We start from the raw sequence: 24,816 nt of genomic DNA on the forward strand, positions 1-24,816 counted from the left end.
CCAGCATCCAGGAGGCTGAGGCGGGAGGTGTAGACATTGGAGGCTAGCCTGGGCTTTATAGTGAAACCCATTGTCAAAACATTGGAGGGGAGTTATGTCAAAGCATACTATATATGGTGTATAATAAACTAATTAAAATACAAATTTAAAAACCTACCATTGTAACCAAATGGTTATAATGGTAAGTTTCGTATTATGCATCTTTTATTACAAGAAAAATAAAGATGGGAGGAAGCTTCACTTTCTTCCCTGGGGGTTTTAAAGCGAGGGGGTGATATGGTGTGATATAACGGCTCCCTCCTGGAGAGGCATCTCACTGGGATTACTCAGCAGATTTCCTCACCAAGCAAGTGTTAATACGATGGACTCGGATTTCCCCTTTACCTACATGGAGGTTCATTTACCATCCAAACCTTATCTCACGCAGCACCTGCTGTTTCCACCCGGAATCTTAAAGGAGACCCTCCCCCCAGTGCAGTGGTCCTCAACCTTCCTAACGCCGCAACTCTTTAAGACAGTTCTCCAGGTTGTGGTGATCCTCAACCATAAAATTATTTTTGTTGCTATTCCATAACTGTAATTTTGCTACTGCTATGAATCATAGAATAGAAATCTGTATTTTTTGATGCTTTTAGTGACCCCTGTGAAAAGATCATTTGACCTCCTAGAGGGGTTAGGAACCACTGCCCTAGTTCATTTCCAGAGAGGGCTGGTTATTGCCATGGAATCTGCTTTGGACACACACAGGCACAGAGGCACACGCAAAGCCCTCCTCCCTTTCCCTCTCTGTCTGATTTTTTTAAAGGGTACCACCATGCAGCCCCACTTGTGTGAGACGGAAGAGGCTGAACTTCTTCTGGTGTATAATCGTGTGAATCTACTAAACTCAGCTTCCAAACAGTTAAGACGGTGAGCTTCTGTTTTGTAATTTTAAAAGATATTTTAAAAGTAATTTTAAAAGATATTTTAGTGCCAACTGAAGTCCACTAATACAGCAACCAATGAACAGATGAGCTTGCTTGTTCTTCTTTCTTCGCTCTCTAGACCTCAGAGTCCTCAGAGATGCTCTGTTTAACACCTGAGCAGTTGACCTGCGTGACTGCAGGTACCACAGGTGGGTCTTCAGGTCCAGCCTGTGGTGCTAATGGTCTCATGGGGCGGGGAGGGGGGGGGCTGTCAACCCCAAGCACACCACCATGGGAGCTCCTCGTAAGACCTGGGTCTCCCCCTTTGGCCTGAGAGCTGACAGGTAGGCAGATAGCTGTGACATCCAAGAGAAGTGACAGGAGTTCTGTGGCCTTCAGCCTGCCCTCCCGTCACACACACATACACACACACACACACACACACACACACACACACACACACACGGGAAAGAACCCATTGTTGCAATGCCTGAAAAGGCCACTGGGTGGAGTGTGAGCCCATAAAAACCAAGTGGTCTTGCACGGATCTCTCAGGGCTAATCTAACCAGCTTGAGTCATGGCTAGCCCTGGGCCTGCGGGTCTCCACTCCCTGCTTTTTCCATCTCCTCTAAAAGGCCCTGCTTTAGACACTATGTCCACAGCAATTTGTTTTGTTTATGTAATGCCATTTTCTGTTCTCCATGGGACTTGTTTCCTTTAATGGGAAGGACATTGTTGCTGGACTTACACAGTCCGCCGCTACATTTCCAGAGCACACACAGCCTTGACCGAAGGCCCTGGAAGCCTTGGGAGAGCATCAAAGACTCCAGAGTGTCCAGAGAGCCAGCATCTGCTATGGAGGTGACTCTGGCTGGGATTTGGTTGAGGATTTCAGCTCCACCAGTGGCAGAGTTTACTCGGGGGTTGGGAGTGGACGGTACAGTGGTCTCCAGGCTGCACACTGGAGCTACTGTGGGAGTCATGGACACTGCAAGTTGGGATGCTGTGGGGGAGAGGACCGTATAGTTTCCCCGAGCTCACAAAAATCGCACTGGAAACCCCTGCAAAGACGCACTGGACTACTGGGGCATCACGATGCTGTTGTTTCAACACCATTTAGAAACGCCATCCTGGGCTCCCTAGTAGGAAGCGGGTAGGTAGAGACTAGTCAAAAGTGAATGGAGTAGAGATGAGCAAGATCCTAGGAAGGGAGAACGTGAGACCCTATCGTGCAGGGGACAGTCTGTGGCACCAGGAAGGGAGCAAAGGGGACAGGCGCAGAACCCGGTAGAGAACCCAGCAGGAAGTTCAAGGACAGCAAGATGTTAAAGATGACGTGAGCGGCAGATAGGTTCGCTAAGTCAGGGAGCGCAGAAAAATGGAGCATGTGTGTGTTTCCGAGGTCTCTGGGTGCGGGGGCCCCGGGACCCTGAGTCGGGTCTGGCTAGGGGCAGCTGGATATTCAGGGCTGGGCTAAAGGCAATGAATGTCCAGCACAACCAAAGAAGGCCAAGTGTTGACACTGAGATCATGCCTCCTGCAGAGATGGCCATACCCTGGCCCCTAGGCCATGAGTGTGCAGCCTTGCCATGCTCCCCAATGTGCTTTGCAGAGGAGCCTGAGTTGGGGGCGGTGAGCTAGGGAGGGTCTCCTGGAGCCTGAGTTGGGGGCGGTGAGCTAGGGAGGGTCTCCTGGAGCCTGAGTTGGGGGCGGTGAGCTAGGGAGGGTCTCCTGGAGCCTGAGTTGGGGGTGGTGAGCTAGGGAGGGTCTCCTGGAGCCTGAGTTGGGGGTGGTGAACTAGGGAAGGTCTTCTGGATCACACTGGGGGTCGAGCATAACTTTGTGAGTCTTCCTAAGCAGACAACCTTTCACGTCTGTGATGAGAAGATGGAAGGGGCCACGGCCTCCAGGCAGGGCAGCCTGTAAAAGGGCCTCCTGAGAGGAGTATTTCCCTGTCCACACCTCTACTTTAGCCCCATCTGGTTTCTGACTGCCAGGTGAGCAGGATGGTATTTGTCTAAAGCCAGTCTTTGTGAGTTCTCACAACCACAACAGGAAGTTAATTTGCAGGGACCCGGGGCCACCCCAGGAGCCTCCATCAGCAGCCTTACCCTGGTGATGCCCAGTGCCCCGACGTTCTCGCTGTAGGAGGTGGTACCATTGCCGGTGCCCCAGGCCCCTGCCAGCAGGCAGCCAAGGCCTTCAATGCCGATGCCCCGGTTGATGGCGTGCTTCGGAGGGGGTGGGGCGCCAACCAGCCGAGCACAGGCATGATAATCCCCCACCGACTCCACCATGGAGGAGATCACTCCAGCAATGATTCCAAAGACTCCAGCCAGGCTGATGGTGGGGAGGCCCCACTGTCCTGCAGAGGTAACCCAAGGGGGCTGTCCGGCCAGAGGAAGCCGCTAGACCGACCCCAAGTCATTTCTTTGCCAGAAGGCTCTCTGGAAGGCTTTCAGACTAGGAAAGCTCTCAGCTGCCAGAGGCTTCGGCAACTCCTGCTGCCCTTCCACCCGGTGGGTGGAGCAGATATCTAGACTCGGAGGTCACCATGCACAGACAGGCAGAAATGGTGCCTCCTTCAAAGACAGCCTTGGAGCTGTTGAAAGCTAAGTCTCTACTAGAGAGACCGCTATATCCACAACCCATGAACCAGACAGGCCAGCCTTCAGCCCTGGCTACCTTCGCACACTCCAAGATAAGACCTGAGCGGTCTAAATGAAGCTCTGATCTCCCCCAAAATATTCTAACTCAGTCCTAGGCCTCCTTTGTTTGAGATCCACTGAACCTATCAGGAGACCCAAAGATCTGCCTGAAAGTCAGGCTTCTGGCTCAGCTTCCCTTACATACCATAAGGCCAAGGGCTTCTGGGTAACATGGAGGAGGGTGAGGGGCTTAGTTTCTTGGAATAAGAGAATCTAACCTACGGTTCTCAGGGGCTATTCAAAACAGCCTGGGTTTGGTGTCTGAATTCCCAGCTTCTTGGGAGACAGAGACAAGGCTTGCCTGCCCTTCTGAGTGAATTCAAGGTCAGCCGGAGTGACTTAGCAGTATTCTGTCTTCAAAAGAAAAAGTGAAAAGAGGGCTGGGGCTATATGTCTGCGATACAGCAATTGTGGAATCCCCACTAACACACGTGCATGCCTTAGAACAATCTAGAATCTCCCTCTTCACCCTTTTCTCTTAGAGGTCAGATATGGTCTCCCTGGAGCTCTTGCAATCCCTCCCCAGACTTTTTAAACCCTCCATCCAGTACACCGAACCCCATAGACAGTCCCAGGAAACACGTGTCCCAAACAACGACACCCATTTCTCCTCACCTGGATAAGGGAAGCGGAACCAAGGGGCCTGGCTCAGCACGCTGCCTTTGGTGTCTGTACGGGCCATGTACCCATATGCCATGGGGGACTTGGGGAGGGTATTGGTGACAGTGAGCACGAAGCAGAAGAGCCATGAGATGCACAGGGCCAGCAGCACCTGCCAGAGAGAGCTTCTCTTCACACTCTGCCCGCCCGACCCCTTCCTCTGTGTGTGGGGGTGGGGTGAGGGTACTCTGAGACCCGGGGTGTGCAGGTGACTGACCCTGCTACTGACAACAGGAATCTGCTGTGTCTATGGATAAATTAGCACATTAAGGGAACAGACTGACAAGAGAGGTAGAAAGTTCACTACAGAAAGAGACCTCGGTCAGAGTGGGACAGAAATGTTCACGTCGGGCGGAGCCCATGGCCAAAGGGTGACAATCAGGCTCTCCCGCTGTGTGTTTATCTTCATCTATGCCATGGGATTAGACCCGCTCCTCGAACAGCCCAAACCATGGTGAGATCCCAGAACACTTAGAGGATGGGGAGACTTTGGGCTGAAGAGGAACGGGGCAATAGGAGGCGGTTGCTTCTAGGAGTCAGAGAGAAATATGTGAGAAAGTATCTTTCTAGAAATCTCTGGAAAAGGAGATACCCACGAATCATTAGAGGTGAAGCCATCATCCCCAGGGCTTAGCTATGCAAGCAGCTGGGGGCTAAAGCTGTCTGTCCCATGCAGGTGTTCAGAGGAGGAACCTGAGACGGTATGCCAGCAACCGCCAGGGGGCGCCAGCCGCACCCACACGCCTCAGCCTCCTTGGAAGAGGCCTTCAGAGGTGCGTGAGCACTGGTTTTGGAGCTAACCAGGCAGGCATAGGGAGGTTGCCCTACGCGCTCCAAGTGAGCCAAGAGAGAAAGAGGGCGAGGGGCGGTTCTTACAGGGAAGACCTGAAACAGGTTAAATTTGGAGACGTGACACTTCCCTCTTCCATAAACGGGCACAGGCACCACGACGTTCTTGAGATACTGGGAAAACAGCACGATGAGGAAGATGGTCCTGAAGCAGAAACAAATGGTCACCTCCTTCCTGGTGGGGGCAGGGTATCCCTTCCAGGCTCTAGGAATGGCCAGGAAGCTGAGCTGGTGGCTTGGCTGGGTCCCTGTAGGAAGCACAGGCCTCCTGCCATCCGTGAAGAGGGGTCAGTCCCCACTGGGAGATGCTGCTGGCTGAAGGGATATAGCGGGGCAGGAGACCGTCACTTCTGGGAGTCAGAGAGGTGAGTGGCTAGCAGCAGGATCAAGCCAGCCATCAGAGCCACTGAGGCCCGAGTCAGAGATATCTCCCAGAAGCTCTGCACCTCACACCTCTCTCGGATCACACGGGGCACAGTGAATGAGATGCTACCCCTACGCTCCAGTCTAAACGCTGGAGGCTTCATTTCCCCTCTCCCTGAGCCTCCTTGGCTGTCATCACCTCCCCATAAACACCCCAGCCACACACACACACAGCACCCTCTGACTCATGGGGTCCCCCAGTATTGCAGGGATCTCAGTCTTCCCTCACAGACTAGAAACACCCTTGTGAGCTGGGGCCATTCTTTGTACCCATCTGAGCTCGATGAAATTCTAGCTGGCAAGAGACCAGTGGAGTCAAGTCTTCATCAACACTACATGTTCTTAGACACTACCGTGATAAATCGGTTTCTATGAGAATCAGTAAGATTAAAATATCTAACAGTCATAATAAATCCTAAGTATAAACTGTGACCTTCTTAAGATATGATAATGCCATAGGAGTTTGCCAATATCCTGGACTCTCAAAGTGTTTAGTAGGTAACTTTCCACCAAACAGGACCGAGACAGCTTACCTTTCTCAGAGAATACTTACAAGGCAGATATCCCCCAGTGGATCCCGGCGTCGTTGCCAGCAGATTCAAAGAGAGGCAGGGCCACCAGAGAAATGGTGGGGGCGATGGTCAAGGGGCCGATGTAGCGCATAAGAAATCCAATGAGACCCGAGAAACCCACCAGCATCTGCACACAGGAAGCCACCATGATAGCACCCTGCAACTGAAGGAGAGGTGTGGGCCTAAGTGGGGACTGGGCCATCACACAGGGCTGGCTGCAGCAGCCCATTGGCCAACCTAACCACACCTGGGGAGTGCAGAGGCCCAACTGGACCTCAAAGGAATGCAGGGGAAGGGAGCACTGAGCTCGCATTTTCATTAACTGTGGCTTTGAGGAGGCAGGTTTCACAACTGCTTGTGGATTGTAGTCGCTCTGGGGAGGAAGACCCAGCCACAAGGTCAGCACCTTGCTTCTCTGTCATCTGTCTTTCCCTTTCTGTGGCAAATGGCTGGAAACCCTCCCCACAAATGGCCAGTTAGAATATTTTAGGCTCTGTGGCCGCAAGGGAGGAGCTGCAATGTTTCCAGGCAAGACGAGAACAAGAAGCAAGCCGTGTTCCATCGGAACTTCATTCCCAGGCAATGAAAATGGGATTTCATGGAAGTTTGATGTGCCAGGGTATCTTATTCTTCTTCCTATGTTTCTTAAATTTAGCACTTAAAATGCAGAAACCATTCTTAGCGTGTGTGCTGCTGAGCAATTAATGAACAGGCCGGATTTGGTTCTGTGCCGCCTGGTCTATTGGATTCAACGAGTCTGTCTCTCCCCCTTTGCCTTAGTGGTGCTGATGGTATCTTTTCTCTTTAAAAACATTATATTTTATTTTGAGATAGGAGCTCACGTGGTCCAGGCTAACCTTGAATCCACTATGACTTTGAACTTGTGATTCTCTGCCCCCACCTCCAGAGTGCTGCCACTCCATCTGATCTACGGGCTGCGGAAGATCACACCCAGGGTTCTGTGCACACTAAAGTGAACACTCTGCCAACCTGGATGCCTCTCAATCCCCTATATGTATTCTTAGAGCATTACTGTCAATTTCTTCAATGTGAACATAGTGCTGTTGTGTTTTACGGGCAAAGATATCATACAGGCTAGTGTGTTTGAACACCTGATACCATGGTTCTCTGTTGTTGTTGTTTTTTTTTTTTCTGCAACCATTTCTTTAGGAACAGAATCTGACCTGGTGGTGGTGGCATAAGCCTTTAATCCCAGCACTTGGGAGGTAGAGGCAGCAGGATCTCTGAGTTTGAGGCCAGGCTGGTCTATAGAGTTCCAGGACAGCCGGGGCTACACTGAGAAACCCTGTCTTGAACACCAGCCTTCAAGGGAAAGAAAAGAAAAGAGAAGAAACAGAATTGTTCCCTTTTGACCGTTCCTTCGATCTCAGTGTGCCAGCTTCCCTGCAGCTGCTCTCATTGGCTGGACCTGTCCTGTGCAGTCAACCTACTGACCATCTCTGGCTTCTGCCACTGAGGCAGATGTTCAGCAGACAAGGGGGAGCCATTCCATCCCAAGAGTGAATTAAACAACCAAGCACTGATCAGTTGAAGCCAAGAGCACTCAAAAGCGCTCTCTTGGCTGTTCAGCACTCTGGAAGACCTTGGCATTATTAGCACAAAGAGCTAATAATGAGTAGAACTGGCCTTGTGGCTCACCGTGCTGATTCTTCAGGGCAATCTTAGGGAAAGGGAAGTGACAGGCCACCTTAGCCCTGTGTTGTATAGTAAGAGTTGTAGGCCCTCTCTGGGAATGGCCAAGAAGGACGATGCTTAGATTATGAGTGTCACGTAAGGTTTCTGCCTCGCATTATTTTTTTTAAATATTTATTTATTTATTATGTATACAATATTCTGTCTGTATGCCTGAAGGCCAGAAGAGGGCGCCAGACCTCTTTACAGATGGTTTTGAGCCACCATGTGGTTGCTGGGAATTGAACTCAGGACCTTTGGAAGAGCAGGCAATGCTCTTAACCACTGAGCCATCTCTCCAGCCCCTCGCATTATTTTTTTCAAACAACCTTTTGGAAATAGAAAAGTCATTCTTAGTCCTTGGCACCAGAAGAATGGGTCAGAGGATGGAGAGGTGGCTCAATGGTTAGGGGCACTTGCTGCTCTTGCAGAAGACTCAGATTTGGTTCCTAGCATCTACATCGTGGCTCACAACCGCCTTTAACTCCAGTTCCAGGGGATCTGAGGCCCTCTTCTGGCCCATGAGGTCACTGCAAGAATGTGGTATGCAAACATACATGCAGGCAAACACACACACACACACACACACACACATACACACACACACACACACACACACGCACACAAACACACATTTATAAAATCAGGCCATAGATAGGATTTGGTTTAAGACTCATAGTTTGCTGACTCCTGCATTAGGGATCCCTGTATGTCACAAAAATCAAAGCAAATGCAATGCATTAAAGAAAATATGAATGTCACTTGAATGCTGCCTCCTTGGAGCACAAATACTGTTCTCAAGAAGACTTCTGTTCTGTCCCCGTGTTCCCCACGCAGATGGCTTCCAATCCTCTGCTGCCCATCAGCCTGCTTTGTTTTCATTTTCTTACTGGAGTGTTTCTCTCTCTCCCTCTCACCACGTACACACACACACACACACACACACACACACACACACCACTGGACTGACAGCTTCCTGAGGACAGGACCTTTGTCTGACTTGTCTGTGTTGGTGGATTAAATAAAACAGAGAGCTGGCTAAAGACCAGCGAGCAAGGGGATCCACTCAGCGGCCCACTCTCCCACTACCTCTCGGATCCTCTTCTGCCACTCTTCAGTGAATTCAGGGGAGCTGGTGTTGACCTGGCTGGCATTGAGCGTCCACTCCGGGCATTTCCAGGCAGGAAGAGAGAGCATGGCCAAAGAAGGTGCCACAAAAGAAAAGGTCCCTCCTTGGAGAATGGGCAGCCTGAAGGAGGGAAAGAATGTGGTTACCGCCAGGATCCTCCCGCACTGGCCTTTGCCACGCCCCAAAGGGCCTTTTGAGCCCAATTCCTAGTTCAATAGCAGCACAGGGCCCCTGCTCCTGCAGTCGCACGGAACTCTATGACTAATCCATGGAGCCTGTGCGAGTTCGGACAAGCGGCAGCAGTGGGGAGGGGAGGAGACATGCAGACACTGCCAGGAGGAAAGGATGAGGCTCTGAACACTGTTGAAGCCAGCATGGGGCCTGGAGAACACCGCAGCTACCGGTCTCCACCCCAGGCCCAGAGCATCCTCCACTGACCCCGCCCCCACAGTTCCCAGCATGCCGTTCTCCATCTCAAGTCCCTAACAAATCATTTCCACACTGGTGAGAGCTATGCAGCCCCAAAACTAGGTTGCTGGATTCCTTTGGGCTCCTGTGAACCCCAGGCAACCTCAGGCCTCTGCCTCAGGCTCCTTATCACAACAGGCTTGAGGGCGGTTCTCAGATGTGCCACCTCCGGATCCTCTGACAACGAACTCAGTCCACACGGAAGCCCATGCGGTAAGCGGCCTCCAACAACTGGTTCACCAGTAGGCCAGGCTTACCTACGCTTCGTCATCACTGGACATTGGAATTTGGGGACACAGAGGACTCCCCAAATTTGAATGCAGCTGTCACTGTAACCTATTGAATCTGGGCACTTTTGTGGGGGTGCATTTAGGTTTGGGGGGTGTACAGGTACATGTCTGTGGATGTTGAGGCCAGAGGACTGTCCTGAGTGTGGTTCCTTAGGCACCATCTACCTGTCTCTGTCTCCTCAGCTCTGGAACTACAAGTGCCCAGCGTCACAGTTTTTTGTTTTTGTTTTTTAATTATTGTTTATGTGGGTTCTGGAACTCAAACTCTGTTTCCACATCCCTGCAAAGCAAACAGATCCACTATTGCTCGTCACCTTTGGGCAGGGCCAACATGCAGCTAAAGTTTAGACTCAAAAATCTCGCCAGAAAGTCCCAAAGTAGAAAAGAGGGCATAGTGCAGAGAGGGTTGAAACACATGAATGGCGTGTTAATGTATGTGTGCGAATGTCGCTGTGCAACTGTCTTCGTTTTAGAGTCTTAAAGCCGAGCATCAGGACAGAAAGGGGCCAGCACGGCACACACTGCTGTATGGAGGGCAAGAGTACAGCATATGACACACGATAGGGAACTCACAGTTGTCTACTCAGCTGCAATCCCGCAGCTCAGTCATCAAATGCTCACTGCGGACTCGCCATGCGGCAGGCATAAGGGTCAGAGCCGTGATGGAGAGGCAACACCCACTTGTACAGTCATCCGCCCTTATCCATGGTCTTGTTTTCCACATGGTTCCAGTTACATGTGGTCAAATGTACTCTGAGAACATTTCTATTTGTCTCGTCTTTCAAAAGAAATTATCACGATACTATCATGATAATTGTTATCGTACTTATCTCAATTCTATTTTATTACTGGACATCATGCTAATCACCTACGGTGCCTATTCATAAATCAGCTCCCTCACTGGCACGTTTGGAAAGAACAGCGCATTGCAGAGGTCAGTATAAAGTGCAGTTCCAAGTGTCCACTGGGGTTTTGTCGCTTGTCCCTGCAGACCAAGAGGAGCCAGCTCTACTCTTTGCTGTCCTTTCTCTGTGTACATGCAGCCCTGACCCCACAGAGTGACGATTCATAAGAACTCGCCCCCTCTGGTCCCTATAAATACTCTAATTACGCTTACAAACAATCTGTATGGGAGTGGGTCCCTCCTGGGTCCTGGCCGTGTCATTATCACCGGGACCCAGGAGAGCAGGAGTCCCTCGAATGCTGAAACTGCCACCACCAAAGACCTGCAGCATGTTAAAAAGATCGCTTTGGTTTCTTCTCATTTTGTAGGTGTGTGATAAAGCTCTCACAGCCACTAGGCATCCCAGTAGGCCACTGAAGACAGGCATTTGGTCGTGTCATTTCATGGCCATTTTTACTATTAACTCATTGCGGAATTCCCATATTGCCAAAATCCAGTTCTGACGATTCTTGCTTAAGAATCCACACTCGGGACAGTTCTCTGGCCTCTACATCCACAGACATGTACCTGCACATCCCCCAAACCTAAATGCACCCCCACAAAAGTGCCCAGATTCAATAGGTTACAGTGACAGCTGCATTCAAGTTTGGGAAGTCCTCTGTGCCCCCAAATTCCAATGTCCAGTGATGACAAAGCGTAGGTAAGCCTGGCCTGCTGGTGAACAACAGCAAAAGGAGGCAGCATTCAAGTGACATACATATTTTCTTTAATGCATTGCATTTGCTTTTGTTTTCAATTTTTACCTTTTATTTGTTTGTGTGTGCGTATGCATGTGTGGTGACCAGAGAGCAACAGCAGAAGTCAACTCTCTCCTATCACGTGGGTCCTAGGGATTGAACTCAGGTTCAATAGTTCAATAGGTTCAATAGTCCTAGTGGGCAAGTGCCTTTACCCACTGAGCCATTTTGATGGCCCTCATCTTCATTTTAAAAAGTGTTTTCTGGGCTGGAAAGACAGCTCAGGGGTTACAGGCACCTGCTGCTCTCCAGAGGGCCTAATTTAGTCCCTGCACCCGTGTAGGATGGCTCACGCTGCCTACCGTGTCTGCCTACTCTGAGGGACAGTGCTGCGGATGTGGATTGACTTCTGAAGAGCTTCTGTCTGTGTGAGGGTGTTGGATCCTCTGGAACTGGAGTTACAGACTGTTGTGAGCTGCCATGTGGGTGCTGGGAATTGAACCCTGGTCCTTGGAAGAGCAGTCAGTACCCTAAACCGCTGAACCATCTCTCCAGCCCCAAAACTAAATATTTTAAAGAATGGATGATATTTAAGAGCCCATTTTCTTCCTCGCCTGAATTTGAATAAAAACTTGTCTCTGTGACAGATAATGGGGACATTCTGGGCCTCAGCCTCCACCCCTCGAAGGGCCAGTTAACCTGTCCCACAGCTAAAGTAACGTCTGTTCTAGTCTTTGCATGGCGGGGAAGAAACCCTCTCCCTGGGTTAATCAAAGTGCAAATAGATTAAATCTCCTCTGTCAGTTTCTGCCCTCTAGCTCCTCTGGAATATGGGAAGCTGAGGTGGCGTGTTTGTGAGCATCCTGCCATGCTCACCATGGTACCCACCACACCAGAGACAAGAGAACAAGTGTGCTTTCACTCTCGATGACTCTTCTTCACTCCAACCTCAAACTCATATAGCTAAGGATGACCTTGAACTACCGACCCCCCCTCCCCCATCTCCACTTCTTAAGTGTTAGTGTTCCAGGAATGTATGTAGGGATTGAACCTAGGACTCCCAGGATGCTATGCAAGCACTTTACCAGCCCAGCTACATTCCCACCCCCTGCCATTTCTAAGTGCCATAGCCTCTGTTTCCTAAGCAAAGTCAATCACGTCTTTCTCTTGCTACAACATCCCTTAAAGTATCACAGTGTTATGCTTACTACACAGCCTGTAATTCCTTCTGTTGTATAACTACAAAAGCTTCATGAAACCGTTTCCAAATTAGAGTGTTACTCTGCAACGGATGATTGACCATTTGTTTCAAGAATAAATTCTCTCATTCCCTTTGAGCTCTCTGCTGACAAGTGTTTAATTGCTCAGTCTGTGGCATTTTGCTGTGGCAACCAGAGCAACCAGTGACACTTAGCAAACAAGGTTCAGTGGAAAACAAACAAGTCACTTCATCTCTTTGTACCTAAGCTTGCCCTTCTATCCAATAGGACTAACACTTACACTCGCTTCAAGTGGCGTGGAGGAAATCAGGTGTTTGCAGACTGTGTAGTTCAAGCTCATGTATCATCATGGTTGCTAGTTTCACACGGAAGAGGAACAAACCAGACAGACCAGGTCTTGGGTGGGCCCGGGGCCTGGCCCTGGTGTTCAGGCTGTATCCCCACCTCACATACAGTGACTCATAGAGACCTCGGGTTTTCTTCTCCTTCACATCGCTCCTAGGGGTTTCTCCTTGTTTCCATTCCAGAGAGAGGAAGTATGAGGAAGTGAGACACAAGCACGTATTGGTGATGACAGGATGGGCAGAGCCTGGGAAGGGACAGGGCGAGCTGGGATGATGAAGGAGATAGGTTGCTCATGAGATAACCTGGAGAGCGAGCAAACATGCAAATATGTCTCTTCCACACACTGTTGGGACACCCAAGGAATGCAGAAAAATACAAATACTTTATGCAGTACCCTAAGACAAAAACCGAAGTTCAGGTGTGACTCCATCATTGATAAGGATGGTCCCTGGTCATCTGACATGTGCTGTATCCTGCAAACCAGAACTTCACAGGTGACCTCACTAATGATCTATCCTAAATCCATGATGACACACATCTATGAGAAACAAGCAAGAGGCCACCGTCTTCCCCACTCCCTTTCTGCCTCCCTCCCTCCCTGCCTGCCCCCTCTGCCAGCCTCTCTTGATTCCCTATCACTAATATGTCTATCGTGTACAGTTCTGTTAGAACCTCCGGAACCCTAAGAGGTCCCGACCTTCCCGCACATCTGTGGGAGGATCCAGGAAGTCATATAAGGCTCCATATGATGCTGACACAGAAGCCCAGGGCCCACCCAGTCTATGTTCCTCAGGACTGAGAGTCTCAGCTCATGAGACGGAAGGGGAATGGGTCCTGCTGAGACTTTTGGAATTCTGAGCCACTTGGTCACTTAATAAGAGAAGATAAGAGTCCTGGAAGCTGTCCATGATGAAGAAAGGGAGACCCGGGGCCATCAAGATGGCGTAGCAAGTAAGGACCCCTGTTGTCGAGCCCGGTGACCCGAGTTACACCACAGAGACCCACATGGTGGCAGGAAACAACTGATCCTGCGAACTGTCCTCAGAACCATCATGATGTGTGGGGCACCTCCCCCAAGGAATAAATACAACATTTTAAATATAAAAAAAAAATAAAGGGGGACCTTTTGTCAACTTACACTGTCCAAGGGACTTATAAACTCAGTGATTTTACAGCAGAGTGAGAAAAAAATAGTTGGAACAGGAGACTGCCAGGTCGGGAAGCTAGCAGAAAACAAGCCAGGCATCCCCGACAGCGCTCAGGGACTGTTCTAAAAGGGAAAGGGAAAAAGTAACTGTCAGTACCCAAGTGTTCTAGACAGGAGGAGCAAAGGACACTCTGTCTGTCCTACGCTCGCTGTGACTGAACGAATCTCATCCAGTCAGGGACAAGTAAACAGAAAACACGGCCTGACTTTGGCCTGTGCAAGAAGGTAAGTGCTTCCGTGGCCTGAAGACTCAGAAGAATTTTCTGTATGAAGCAAGTGAAACAGGGGTGGGCGCCCATAAAATATAGAAGAGGACACACTCCTAAGTGACTTCGGAGTAATTTTTAAAGATAAAACTCTGGTGGAAAACAATGATGATTTGCATAGATGAGACCACATGTTCCTTAAGAGAAAGAGTCAACATTACAAAGATGCTAAACAGCTCCAGTTAATCTATCCATGCAATGCAAATGCTACCAAAAAATTTTAAGAGAAAGGACGATGAAGAGAAACATACCCAACCAAACAAAATACGCAACAAAGTTATTAATTTTAAAACGCTCTTTAAAGTGTTGGCTGCACACGTATGAAGACAGGAGCCTGGGTTCCAGCAGACATGTTTACAGGGGAGTGAAGCAACAGTATGTTCTAGGAAGAGGTGAACCACTTCAAGGCTGCTCAACAGGACAGAAGTGCACAACTCAAAATAGCTCAGGAAGTCCCTGACACTGATCAAATCCACTAGGACCCTCCCTTCCCAAGTGCACATAAACAGTAAAGACTGCCAAGGGTTACTTTCAGACAAGCCAAGCTGCAAAGAAGACTTTCAGAGGCCCATCTTGTTGTAAGAAGCAGAGACATGCTGAATTGCCTAGAAGTTTGGAAGACCCTCAGACCAAATGAGCCACCTGAAGGATGCTCTCCAGCCTGATGGGCATCAGGAACAGCAGAGCTCTTGAGATGCAGCTCCATGGAATGGACCGCACAACTACAACAGCATCCCCCGGTGTCTCCCTGAATGTGCAGATTCCCGTCTAAGAACAACCCTAAGGATGCGGATTCAATCACTTAAACAATGACATCTTGATGATGAGCAAGTAAATTTCGCTTCATTTTCCCCTCAGTGTTGTGTAACAAATAGTCTCCTCTGAAATTCCAACATTCCACCCTACTGGGGAGTGCCTTAATCACGGAGGTAAACAACTACAACAAAAAAGAATACCTTCAAGAACTCCCTGAATCTGACGAGATTCACTAGGGCCCTCCCTGCCTAGTAAACAGAGTCAGCTGCGAAGGAGATTCTTAGAGCAGAAAAGGGCAAAGATTTTGAGACCAGAACAGCTGCCTGGAATAAGCAGAAACCAGCTGAGCTGCCAAGAAGAGGTTAAGACCAAATGAGGCACCTAGGAAGGACACGGGGGTGCTGGGGTGGGCTTTGGTGATGCAGCTGTCTTTGAGTCATTTCTGTTTCCGTACATAACCCCTCACACACACCCTAGTAAGTAATGCCAATAAAACCCATTGGCAAACCAACTTGGACTTTAGTGACATCCATAATTTGGTCTGTTGTCAGCCCCCTATTGGGAATGAGTAGGTATTTGTTCACGTTTCCTCAGGAAGAGCCTACCACCTCTCTCTCTGTCTCTCTCTCACACACACACGCACACACACTCACGCACACATATGCACACAAACAAAAACAGTGAGATTCTAGTTGAAGATATAAAAGACTCCTGGAATTTTGGAAGCTCAGCAAGAGAATGCCTTGGATACATAAGAATTTAAGGGCTGCCGAGCCAGATAACCTGAGTTGGATCCCTAGGACCCGTATGACAGAAGGAAAGAACTGACTAGCATGGACTGTCCTCTTGATAACTACAAATTCACTACAGCACCTCCCCATCCCCTGCTAAATAATTAAATAAAATGCAAATTAAAAATGAGTATGAATGGATAATAGGCTCTATTAAAAGCAGTGTATTTATAAATAACTGGGAAGATTATGGCATATAATGTAAGGTGTTGTTATTACTTGACTAGTACAATTTTGATTGGCCTATTTTTACTTTTTTCTTTATGCATTCTTTATAATTTCATATATATCTATATAATATGTACAGGCAAGTAGGAAAGATAGAAATGTGTGTTTATTTTACTTATTTTTGTTTAGTTTTGTTCTTTTAAAGAAATATTTATTGTGTATACAGTATTCTTTCTGCAAGCATGCCTTCAGGCCAGAAGAGGGAACCAGATCTCATTACAGATGGTTGTGAGCCACCATGTGGTTGCTGGGAATTGAACTCAGGACCTTTAGAAGAGCAGGCAGTGTTCCTAACCACTGAGCCATCTCTCCAGCTCCTTGTTTTTGCTTTTCGAGACAGGGTTTCTCTGTGAAACTGTCCTGGCTGTCCTGGAACTAACTCTGTAGACCAGGCTGGCCTTGAACTCACAAAGATCCACTCGCCTCTGCCTTCAGAGTGCTGAGATTAAAGGCGTGGGCCAGCACCACCCACTATGTGTTTATTTTAAAGAAATGAAACAAAATATATTTTATCATTATAACAAAAAAGAGCTTTGTCTAAGGTGCACAGAATCATATTCTCTCTGAGAAATGGATGAATATTGAATGAATTATGCTGAGAAAACTGGTGTTTAGGGGACAAGTGATCATTTTAACCTAGAAACATGTTACCTGTAGTGTACAAAAGTCTTCATTAAATTAAAAATGCATAAATGTTTACAGTAATAGAGATAAAAGTTTAATGTTCTCAATATATATTTAGATAATATATATATAAATTAAATTTCTGATAAAAATTAAGGAAAACATTGATTTATGAATAAAATTGCCCCCCTCTTGAGACCACTAACTTGACAGGAAAATACTTTAGGGGCAATAAGTCCCAAGGCTAAAGAGGATGGAGTGGAAACAACTGCACTGAGTCTGGCAACTGGAAAGCAGATGGTGAGCAGGAATGGCCGTGCCAGCCCCTGGGAAACAGAGCCCACACAGGTAGAGGTAAATGGCAGAATTCTGAAGTCCCAGGAAACGATCCTCACTGTGAGATAAACATGGCGTCGCGACAGCGGATGTCTTAGGAGACATCCCAGTCAGTAATGCCTAAGGTGAATCATTTAGAGAGTTGCTGAGGACAGTGAGAGCCTCTTCCTGCGCCTAGAAGAACAGAAGGAAAATCTGCACCACCATCCCTCCATGGGAGGGGAAGCCTGTTTGTCTTCTTGAAGCCAGCTGCGGTCAGACATGGTGGTGCCTACCAGTAACTTAGGAGTCTGAAGCAGGAGGAGCCCCCAGGCCAGCCCGGGCAGTATATCAAGACGTTTTGAAACAAATAAACAACATGAACTATCCGCCAGCCGCTATCCTGTATCCCCAGCACCGTGCTGGCAGTGGGCCGGGGGCTTGGTTCTGCCCCCCTGCTTGCTGTCCCTCTGCTCTATTGTAAGGTAAGGGTGCCTGACCCTGTTACTTCTCAACTGATGAGCTTTCACTGCTCTTGGGAGATAGCAGTGAACAGACGTAGTCAGCCACAAAGGAATCTCGGGCTCCCGGCCTCTGTGGACACTAGGCAGCAGCCACGGTCTCTTTGCTCTCAAGTACAGGCTAGAGTGTTCAGGCTCACATAACGTGCTCCGATCAAGTCCCAGCGTTCACATGGCTGCTCACAACTGTCTGTAACTCCAGTTCCAGAGGATCCAATACCTGAGTGCAGACGTACATGCAGGCTAAACAGCAATGCACATAGTTAGATGGCCACCGACCTTCAGTCTTCACATTCCTTTTTTTTTTTTTTTTTTTTTTTTTTTTTTTTTTTATTTTAATTTATTTATTTATTAAGAATTTCTGCCTCGTCCCCACAACCGCTTCCCATTTCCCTCCCCCTCCCCCGATCAAGTCCCCCCCCCTCATCTGCTCGAAGAGCAATCAGGGTTCCCTGACCTGTGGGAAGCCCAAGGACTGCCCACCTCTATCCAGGTCTCCTAAGGTGAGCATTCAAACTGCCTAGGCTCCCACAAAGCCAGTACGTGCAGTAGGATCAAAAACCCACTGCAATTGTTCTTGAGTTCTCAGTATTCCTCATTGTCCGCTATGTTCAGCTAGTCTGGATTTATCCCATGCTTTTTCAGACCTAGGCCAGCTGGCCTTGGTGAGATCCCAATAGAACATCCCCATTGTCTTAGTGTGTGGGTGCACCCCTCGTGGTCCTGAGTTCCTTGCTCGTGCTCCGTCTCCTTCTGCTCCTGATTTGGACCTTGAGATTTCTGTCCGGTGCTCCCGTGTGGGTCTCTGTCTCTGTCTCCTTCACATTCCTTTGATCTAACAACTAGATAAGCCTTATTAGCACGCGGGCAATGTCACGGTTGCCACTGTGCCACAGTACACGTTCAGCTGTCTTGTCTGTCTTTACAGAAATGCTTACTCTCCCGGCCATCAGTTACGTGGGCCACTGTAACAGTGGTGGAGACTTGAAACAATTCGATAGGACGTGGTAAAGATGAGAACATACTTACTCTACGGAACCCTGAGTGAGCAGCTTTTAGAAAGTGCTATCGCAGGGATGTGTTTATTGAAACGGGTGTGTGGTGGGGGTGTTTAAGAAGCACTGTGTGTGCCAACAGGGAAGCCTTTCTGCTTGCCATAGTTACATTTTAAATAATTATTTTAATGGGGGGGGGGCTAGGTGCAAAATGATATAGATAGTACTGTCCTTTTATTTCTATGGAAAAAAATTCTGTGTCAGGCATTGAGCTAACCACTTGGTATACATTCTCTGATTTAATTCTCTCTTTTCAGGGCTAGGGTGAGATTAGGATTTCAGGTAGCCTAGGCCGACCTCAACTGTCATATGGACACCGCTGGCTTTGGACTCCTGACTCTCCTGTCTCCACTTCCACTGAGTCCAACGCAAGCCACAGCTATGTGATAGACATGAGGCTGCCTGTGCCCCTGTGCCCCCCCCCCCCCCCCCCCGCCGCGAGACAAGTGCTCGCTAGCTCAGACTCAGCTGTCCCCCTGTGTCACACCAGGCCCTGCGGCCTCCTCATGTGACCAATCACTGGCTTGTCCTGATCCCCTGTTTGGTTAACCCTGCCCCTGCTCCAGCCAGAGGTCTGGGGATGGCAGGAAGGAAGATATTCTAGAGAAGCTCATACCCTTCCCCGGGATATCAAACTGTTGGATCAGTGGACCCCAAGAGGTTGGAATGTGCCCTGGAGTCTCTTGCTGGGAGGAGAAAAGGGCTGCCGCCTTGGCACCAGTTCAAAGAAGAACTCATCTTCCAGAGAGAGTTCCCACAGCTCTGACAATTTGCCAGACCACCCTGCAGGAGAGACTGGAGCTGAGCCGAAGATGGGTCAGTGATGGGCAGAACCACACCTTGGCCGGGCATGCTTAGTTATTCCTGCCTCTTATGTCTAACTTAAACCTCGTGTCAGGTCCCGGAGGCTGGAGTTCCCAAGGGGACAGTGTCACTGGGGCTCTTTCCCTTTTCCTAACGTAGTCACGTAGAATAAATATCTTTTATCTGTTTTTTTCAGTCTGACTAGTTGACCTACTGAGGATGGGTAGCTGAGCCTTGGTTGCCAGGGCTGCAGGGTCTGATGCTAACAACTTTGTAACAGAACCAAGGACAGGAACAGAGCTGCATCAAGGCATGGATGAGGGAGTCCCTGGAGCATGGCGGTGTGAAGAGTCGGAAGCACTTAGGCACAGGAACGGTTTCTCCTTTTGTGGCATTCCAAGATAAAAGAGAGAGGGATTGCCTGAACCCCACCCCCACCCCCGCAGAAATCCCCAGGTTAAAATTACAGCAGCGCCACAGGCAGGGTTAAATCTGAAGCACCGCACAGACGACCTTTTACTTCCTCCAGAGATTAAACGCAACAATACTGTTTTGAAATGAATGGTTTATCTCATTTTACAACCCCAGTGAGTTTCAGTCAGTCAAGGAGCACACGCGAGAGCCCCAGAGTCAAGCTACAGACGCTGCTGCTGTGAGGGTTGTCAAGGGTTACAGCCGCCAGCCCGCCCCACACTGGGAAAGTCCTTCCCAGCTCTCGGGTCAGGTGCAACAGGCACGGACTCTTGGAATTCTTTGACCATTTCGTAACTAGGTTTGACTTGTTTTCCCGAAATCTTACTGCATTATCACTGACCAGCAGATTAACCCGATCTATTTGGCCTTTGATTCAGTCCTAAACTCATTATCAAAGCCTCCGGTTCCAGTAACTCACGAGGACCTGAGCGAGCGGGAAACGCATTTCCATAGGTGGGGCCAAGCTCAGCTTGTCTACTCCCACATAGTCCGATGATGCCAGCATGATCTACTTCTTAATTTTATTTCCTGGGGTATGAATTCCTTGAATCCCTTGAGCCCTGACACATTATTAGCGTAAAGAACACCTAGATAGCTAAGCTACCAGGTTCACTCATTCCTGTAACCAGCCGAGATATACTCATTCTACTATCCTATAGTAGTAGAAATGAAAGAGACTTTGGGATATTATCAAATCAATTATTTCATTGTACAAATAAGAAAATTCCAGAGTTAGTGAAGGCAAGTGATTTTCCATTCGCACAGCTAAAGCCAGGACTGGAATTTGAACCTTAAGCTTTTCCCTGATTATAATTCATGGCATCAAAGGGATGTGATGTTCCCATCAAACTGCCTTCTCAATATTTATATGTATGCCCATAGATTAGGGTCGCTCTCAGCTTTCCCCAGAAAAGCTTCTCGTCATGGTGGGTGAGGGGTGACTGCTGATTCATAACTGATGGAAATGCTGAGAGTAAGGGGCTATTAGAGTCCTCATCCCATCACTCACTTCAAGGACCAGGGAAGGTCGTGCAGGAGGAGAGACAGAATGACTGTCCAGTCTAGAGGGACCTTTGGAGCATGCTGTCAGTAGCCGGGACAGAGCCGTGGCACCAAGACCTCACAGCAGCAAGTTTGGTCCTGCCAACATTCTGCCGTGGACGGGGCAAGGACTCACAGGGCCCCAATGACTCCTGGAGGAGCTGCTGGTAACTAAGGTTGCGGGTGGGGGGGGGGGGGATGTTTTCTTCAGTGGTCGAGTGGCTGGCAAGGCATCCATCCATGCTGCTGCAAATGAGCCGTCACTTGTGCTCTGTAAGCAGCCCTGATGAAGGGGAGGTGGGAAGGAACTGAGGGAGGAAACTGGTTGGGACAAAAAAAAACCAAATAAATAAACAAAACCAAAAAAGAAGAAAAGAAGAAGAAAAAGAAAAAAAGGGAAAATATAAGAGGAGACTAGCTAGTAGTGAGTGGGTCAGGAGATGGGAGGAGAACAAGAGAGCCATGACAATAATCAAAATGCAATAGAAACATGAATGAAACATAAACTTTGAAAGGAGGCACAGTTACAAACTTTCCTTAAAAAATGAACAGCTTCAGAACCTTAGGGGATTGGGCTGCTCCAATCATAAAGGCAAGTAACTCTCCATGGGCAGGGTGAGAGGCGGCTCCTACCCAGCCAGGGACATCAGGTCTCTGGTATGTGACTACTGTGGCTTCTTAGTCCCAGGGCCAACCCTGGCAGGGGCAGGAGTCTGGGTTCAGGGCCCTAAAATGTAAACTATAATCAACTTGATAAGTTTTTGGCTTCTTCATTGTACTTTTGGGGAAAATCCAAGCTCACAGAGATGGTGACAGAAGAGGGAAGAGAAAATGACAAATCACCCCAAAACTAAAACATCATTTTGATTGTGAAAGAGCCTTGGGTGTGGACACTTGCAGCCTGAATTCTAGTCCTGACTTTGTGTTGGGGGTTTGGAGAAGTCCCCCACGTTCAATTCACTACGTTGTAAAGACGCAGACAGCAGTTCCATCCTCCTCTGTAACCCCAGCAATGAAGGAACAGAAACAGACAGACCTGGGAATGCCAGGCAGTGAGCCTAGCCAAAATGGTGGGCTTTGGGTTCAGAAGGAGACCTTGTCTTTAAAAATAAGGTAGACCAAAGAAGATACCCAGCATCCTTTTCTAACCGGCACATGTATGCTCACAGACACACACGCCTCCATGCATGTACAAAAATAATGTTACTAAAAATAAATAAATATAAAAAATAAGATGAATTTTGTGATTTGCTGTTGTAGATTACTTTTTCCTGTAAGTATTCTTGTTTCTACATAATTTTGTATTCATAATTTCCTGTGCCCTTTCCTAAAGATGACACCAAAAACTATAGCAGCATCAGGCTGTTCAAAACTGGCTATCTGTTCTCAGGACCAGGTGCTAAGAAAATATCAAAGGCAGGAGCACTGGATACAATGGATTTGGCGGAAGGAGGAGTACAGAAAAAGAAAGGTTCCAAAGAGAGGGATTCCCAGACAGTAACTTACAATCCCTGCCCTCCATATTGTGGGAGTCAAGACCCCGCCCTTTCCTGCAAACCTCTTTCACGTCCACTTCTCTTGGCTTGAGTTGGGGTCCACTAAGCTGAACTAGGGCTGCCTATCTTTGGAGCTACCCACTGGAGCCTGGTGGACTCTACAGTGGATATACAACTGGAGACAATGACTGCCCTCTCCCACAAGCTACCCAGAGTCAATAGTTCAGCAGTAGAGGGTAAATCCCTGCTAGCCCCTCCGCCAGTCTTGCGTGAACGGTTCAGGAAAGAACAGTTATTGTGAGCACGTGCCTGTGATGGCCCTGTGGAGTCTCGAGAATGAGATTCACAGCCCTTCTGTCTTCCAGCTCCCACATACTTGCAGGCCCCTCTTTTATAATGGTCCCTGAGCCTTAGAGATGTCTAATAATTTAATTTAATGTGTCGATTTGATTGAGTTAGGGATGGCCAGATAGTTAGTCGTCAGAGTGCATCTGTGAGGGTGTTTCCAAAAAAGCCTGGCGATCGCTCAGCAGCAATGACACTGTTCCTCACCGACACTGTTTCCTCGAAACAGAACAAAAAGACAACGGGAAGGTGAACTGGTTCTTTCTCTTCCCTTAGGCTGGGATGTCCATCTTCTTAGGCCTCCACTGTCTCTGTGTACCTGGTTCTCCAGGTTTCAGACTCACAGCTCCCGCCCTCCACTCCTAGCCCAAAAGTATTGCATTTGGACTCAGGCCAGTTCCATCACCTCTCCCCAGGTCTCCCAAGATCCTCTGCTCAAGTGGTCCTCTGCCTCTCCCTGAGTTTGCCTCGCTCTCCCAGGCCCGCCTCCTGAAAGCTAACGGTGAGAAGCTGTAAACCACAGGCCTAAAGATGGCGGGGGTAGCTATTAGGGGACTCTGTTCTCTCCAGGTGGAACACAGATGTACAGGCCAGAGCGTCCCCTTTCATGCATGGGAGACCGTTTGTGATCTGGACCAAAGACGGGGGTTGGAAGAGAAGGAAGAAGGCCACGGCCTGGAGGCTGGCCTCTACACTGCCAGGGTCCACACTGAGCTGCAGTCAGAGAGACCTCAGTTCAACTCAGGCCTTCAAAATAGGACGATGGGTTCATAGTTCAGCGCACAGTGTGTCAGTTTGATTTACAACTCTCTAACATCGACCCACGGAGTGTCTGAGTCCTCATTGGTTTATCCTTATCAAGGGCCTCACAAACATTTGAGACTGGCCTGAGCAAACAGAGAGCTGCAAGGGCGGAGGAGACGGCTCAATCCAAAGTGTGCTTCCTACACAAACATAAAGCTCTGAATTCAGTCCCCCTCCCCCCAAAACAATCCAGGTGTAGTGGGGTGCTCTATAATCCCAGCACTGGGAGGCAGAGGCCAATGGATCCCTGGGGCTTGACGGCCAGCCAGGCCAGCCTGCTTGGAGGGTTCCAGACCCCCGAGCGATCCTGCCTCAAAACATAAAATGAATGGCTCCTGGGACACAACGCCTGAGGGTGTGCTTGGCTCTCCACACACTCATAGGCATGTGCACCAGGACATACATGTAGGCTCAAACGAACATGCACATAGACACACATGCGAGAGACAGACTGAGAAAGAGAGAGAGGAGTGCCCTGTAGCATTTGAGCCCGTAGCTCCTCATGTCCCCTGCATTTCTCTTAGCTTAATTTTGTAAGCTAGGAAGGAACATATTTCCCCCAATATAAAATGGAATTTTGTTACCTTTTACCAAGCATCCTAGATCATCTCTTACTCCTCGCTCCAGCCAGCTTCCTCTCATCCCAGCAGCATCCAAGCAGACCCTCGCTGGTATCACAGGCAGTAGAATCCATGGAGAGCAATTTACCTACCTGACTCCTAAGAACACTTGCAAAAGGGTGCAGATGCCCGCGACGAAGAACATGGTGCTGATGAGGTAGCTTTGGGTCAGGGGGTCATGCTGTAGGCAGAGGTCCTTGGCTAGAATGAGCGGCACAGCCACGAGGCCCCCCAGGGCTGTGAGGAAGTGCTGTGGACAGAGAAGGAGGAGGGTATGGGGACGCTGTCGACTGCGTCTTCATCCTCCAAGGCAGAAGCGCATCATTCCCAGGGACGCCCACCCACGGCCAGGACTGAAAACTCCGCCCCTGGTCCCCGAGAGACTGACAGTGAGGGGCAGGTGAAGATCCCAATGAGCAATGAGTACTAGAAAGTTCTGTCCTAAGAAGCTGTGACCCAACCAGAGAGACTGGGCTGTGAGCACAAGGCCACTGTGTTGGGAACAGATGCCCTGAGACAGAGACTAAGATAGGGACAGGGGGATAAAATAGGACTAAGGTGGGGCC

The 24,816-nt window shown here is 48.9% G+C and overlaps 1 protein-coding gene across 1 annotated transcript in view; it reads right to left on the reverse strand.

Moving 5' to 3' along the window:
* The window catches only part of LOC121463413 (solute carrier family 23 member 1-like), a 40,269-nt gene that overhangs the window by 4,740 nt on the left and 10,713 nt on the right, over positions 1 to 24,816 (reverse strand). The window contains exons 3-8 of the mRNA XM_041675612.1: positions 24,343 to 24,500; positions 8,900 to 9,059; positions 6,100 to 6,281; positions 5,151 to 5,268; positions 4,230 to 4,386; positions 3,018 to 3,271 (exon numbers count right to left, since the gene is read on the reverse strand). Coding sequence (XP_041531546.1) covers positions 3,018 to 3,271; positions 4,230 to 4,386; positions 5,151 to 5,268; positions 6,100 to 6,281; positions 8,900 to 9,059; positions 24,343 to 24,500 — 1,029 coding nt within the window. The remainder of the gene's footprint in view (positions 1 to 3,017; positions 3,272 to 4,229; positions 4,387 to 5,150; positions 5,269 to 6,099; positions 6,282 to 8,899; positions 9,060 to 24,342; positions 24,501 to 24,816) is intronic.

The sequence above is a fragment of the Microtus oregoni genome, unplaced genomic scaffold (genome assembly GCF_018167655.1).
Source record: "Microtus oregoni isolate MIOR12 unplaced genomic scaffold, Mior012 000026F_ref0000081, whole genome shotgun sequence".
Taxonomy (NCBI): domain Eukaryota; kingdom Metazoa; phylum Chordata; class Mammalia; order Rodentia; family Cricetidae; genus Microtus; species Microtus oregoni.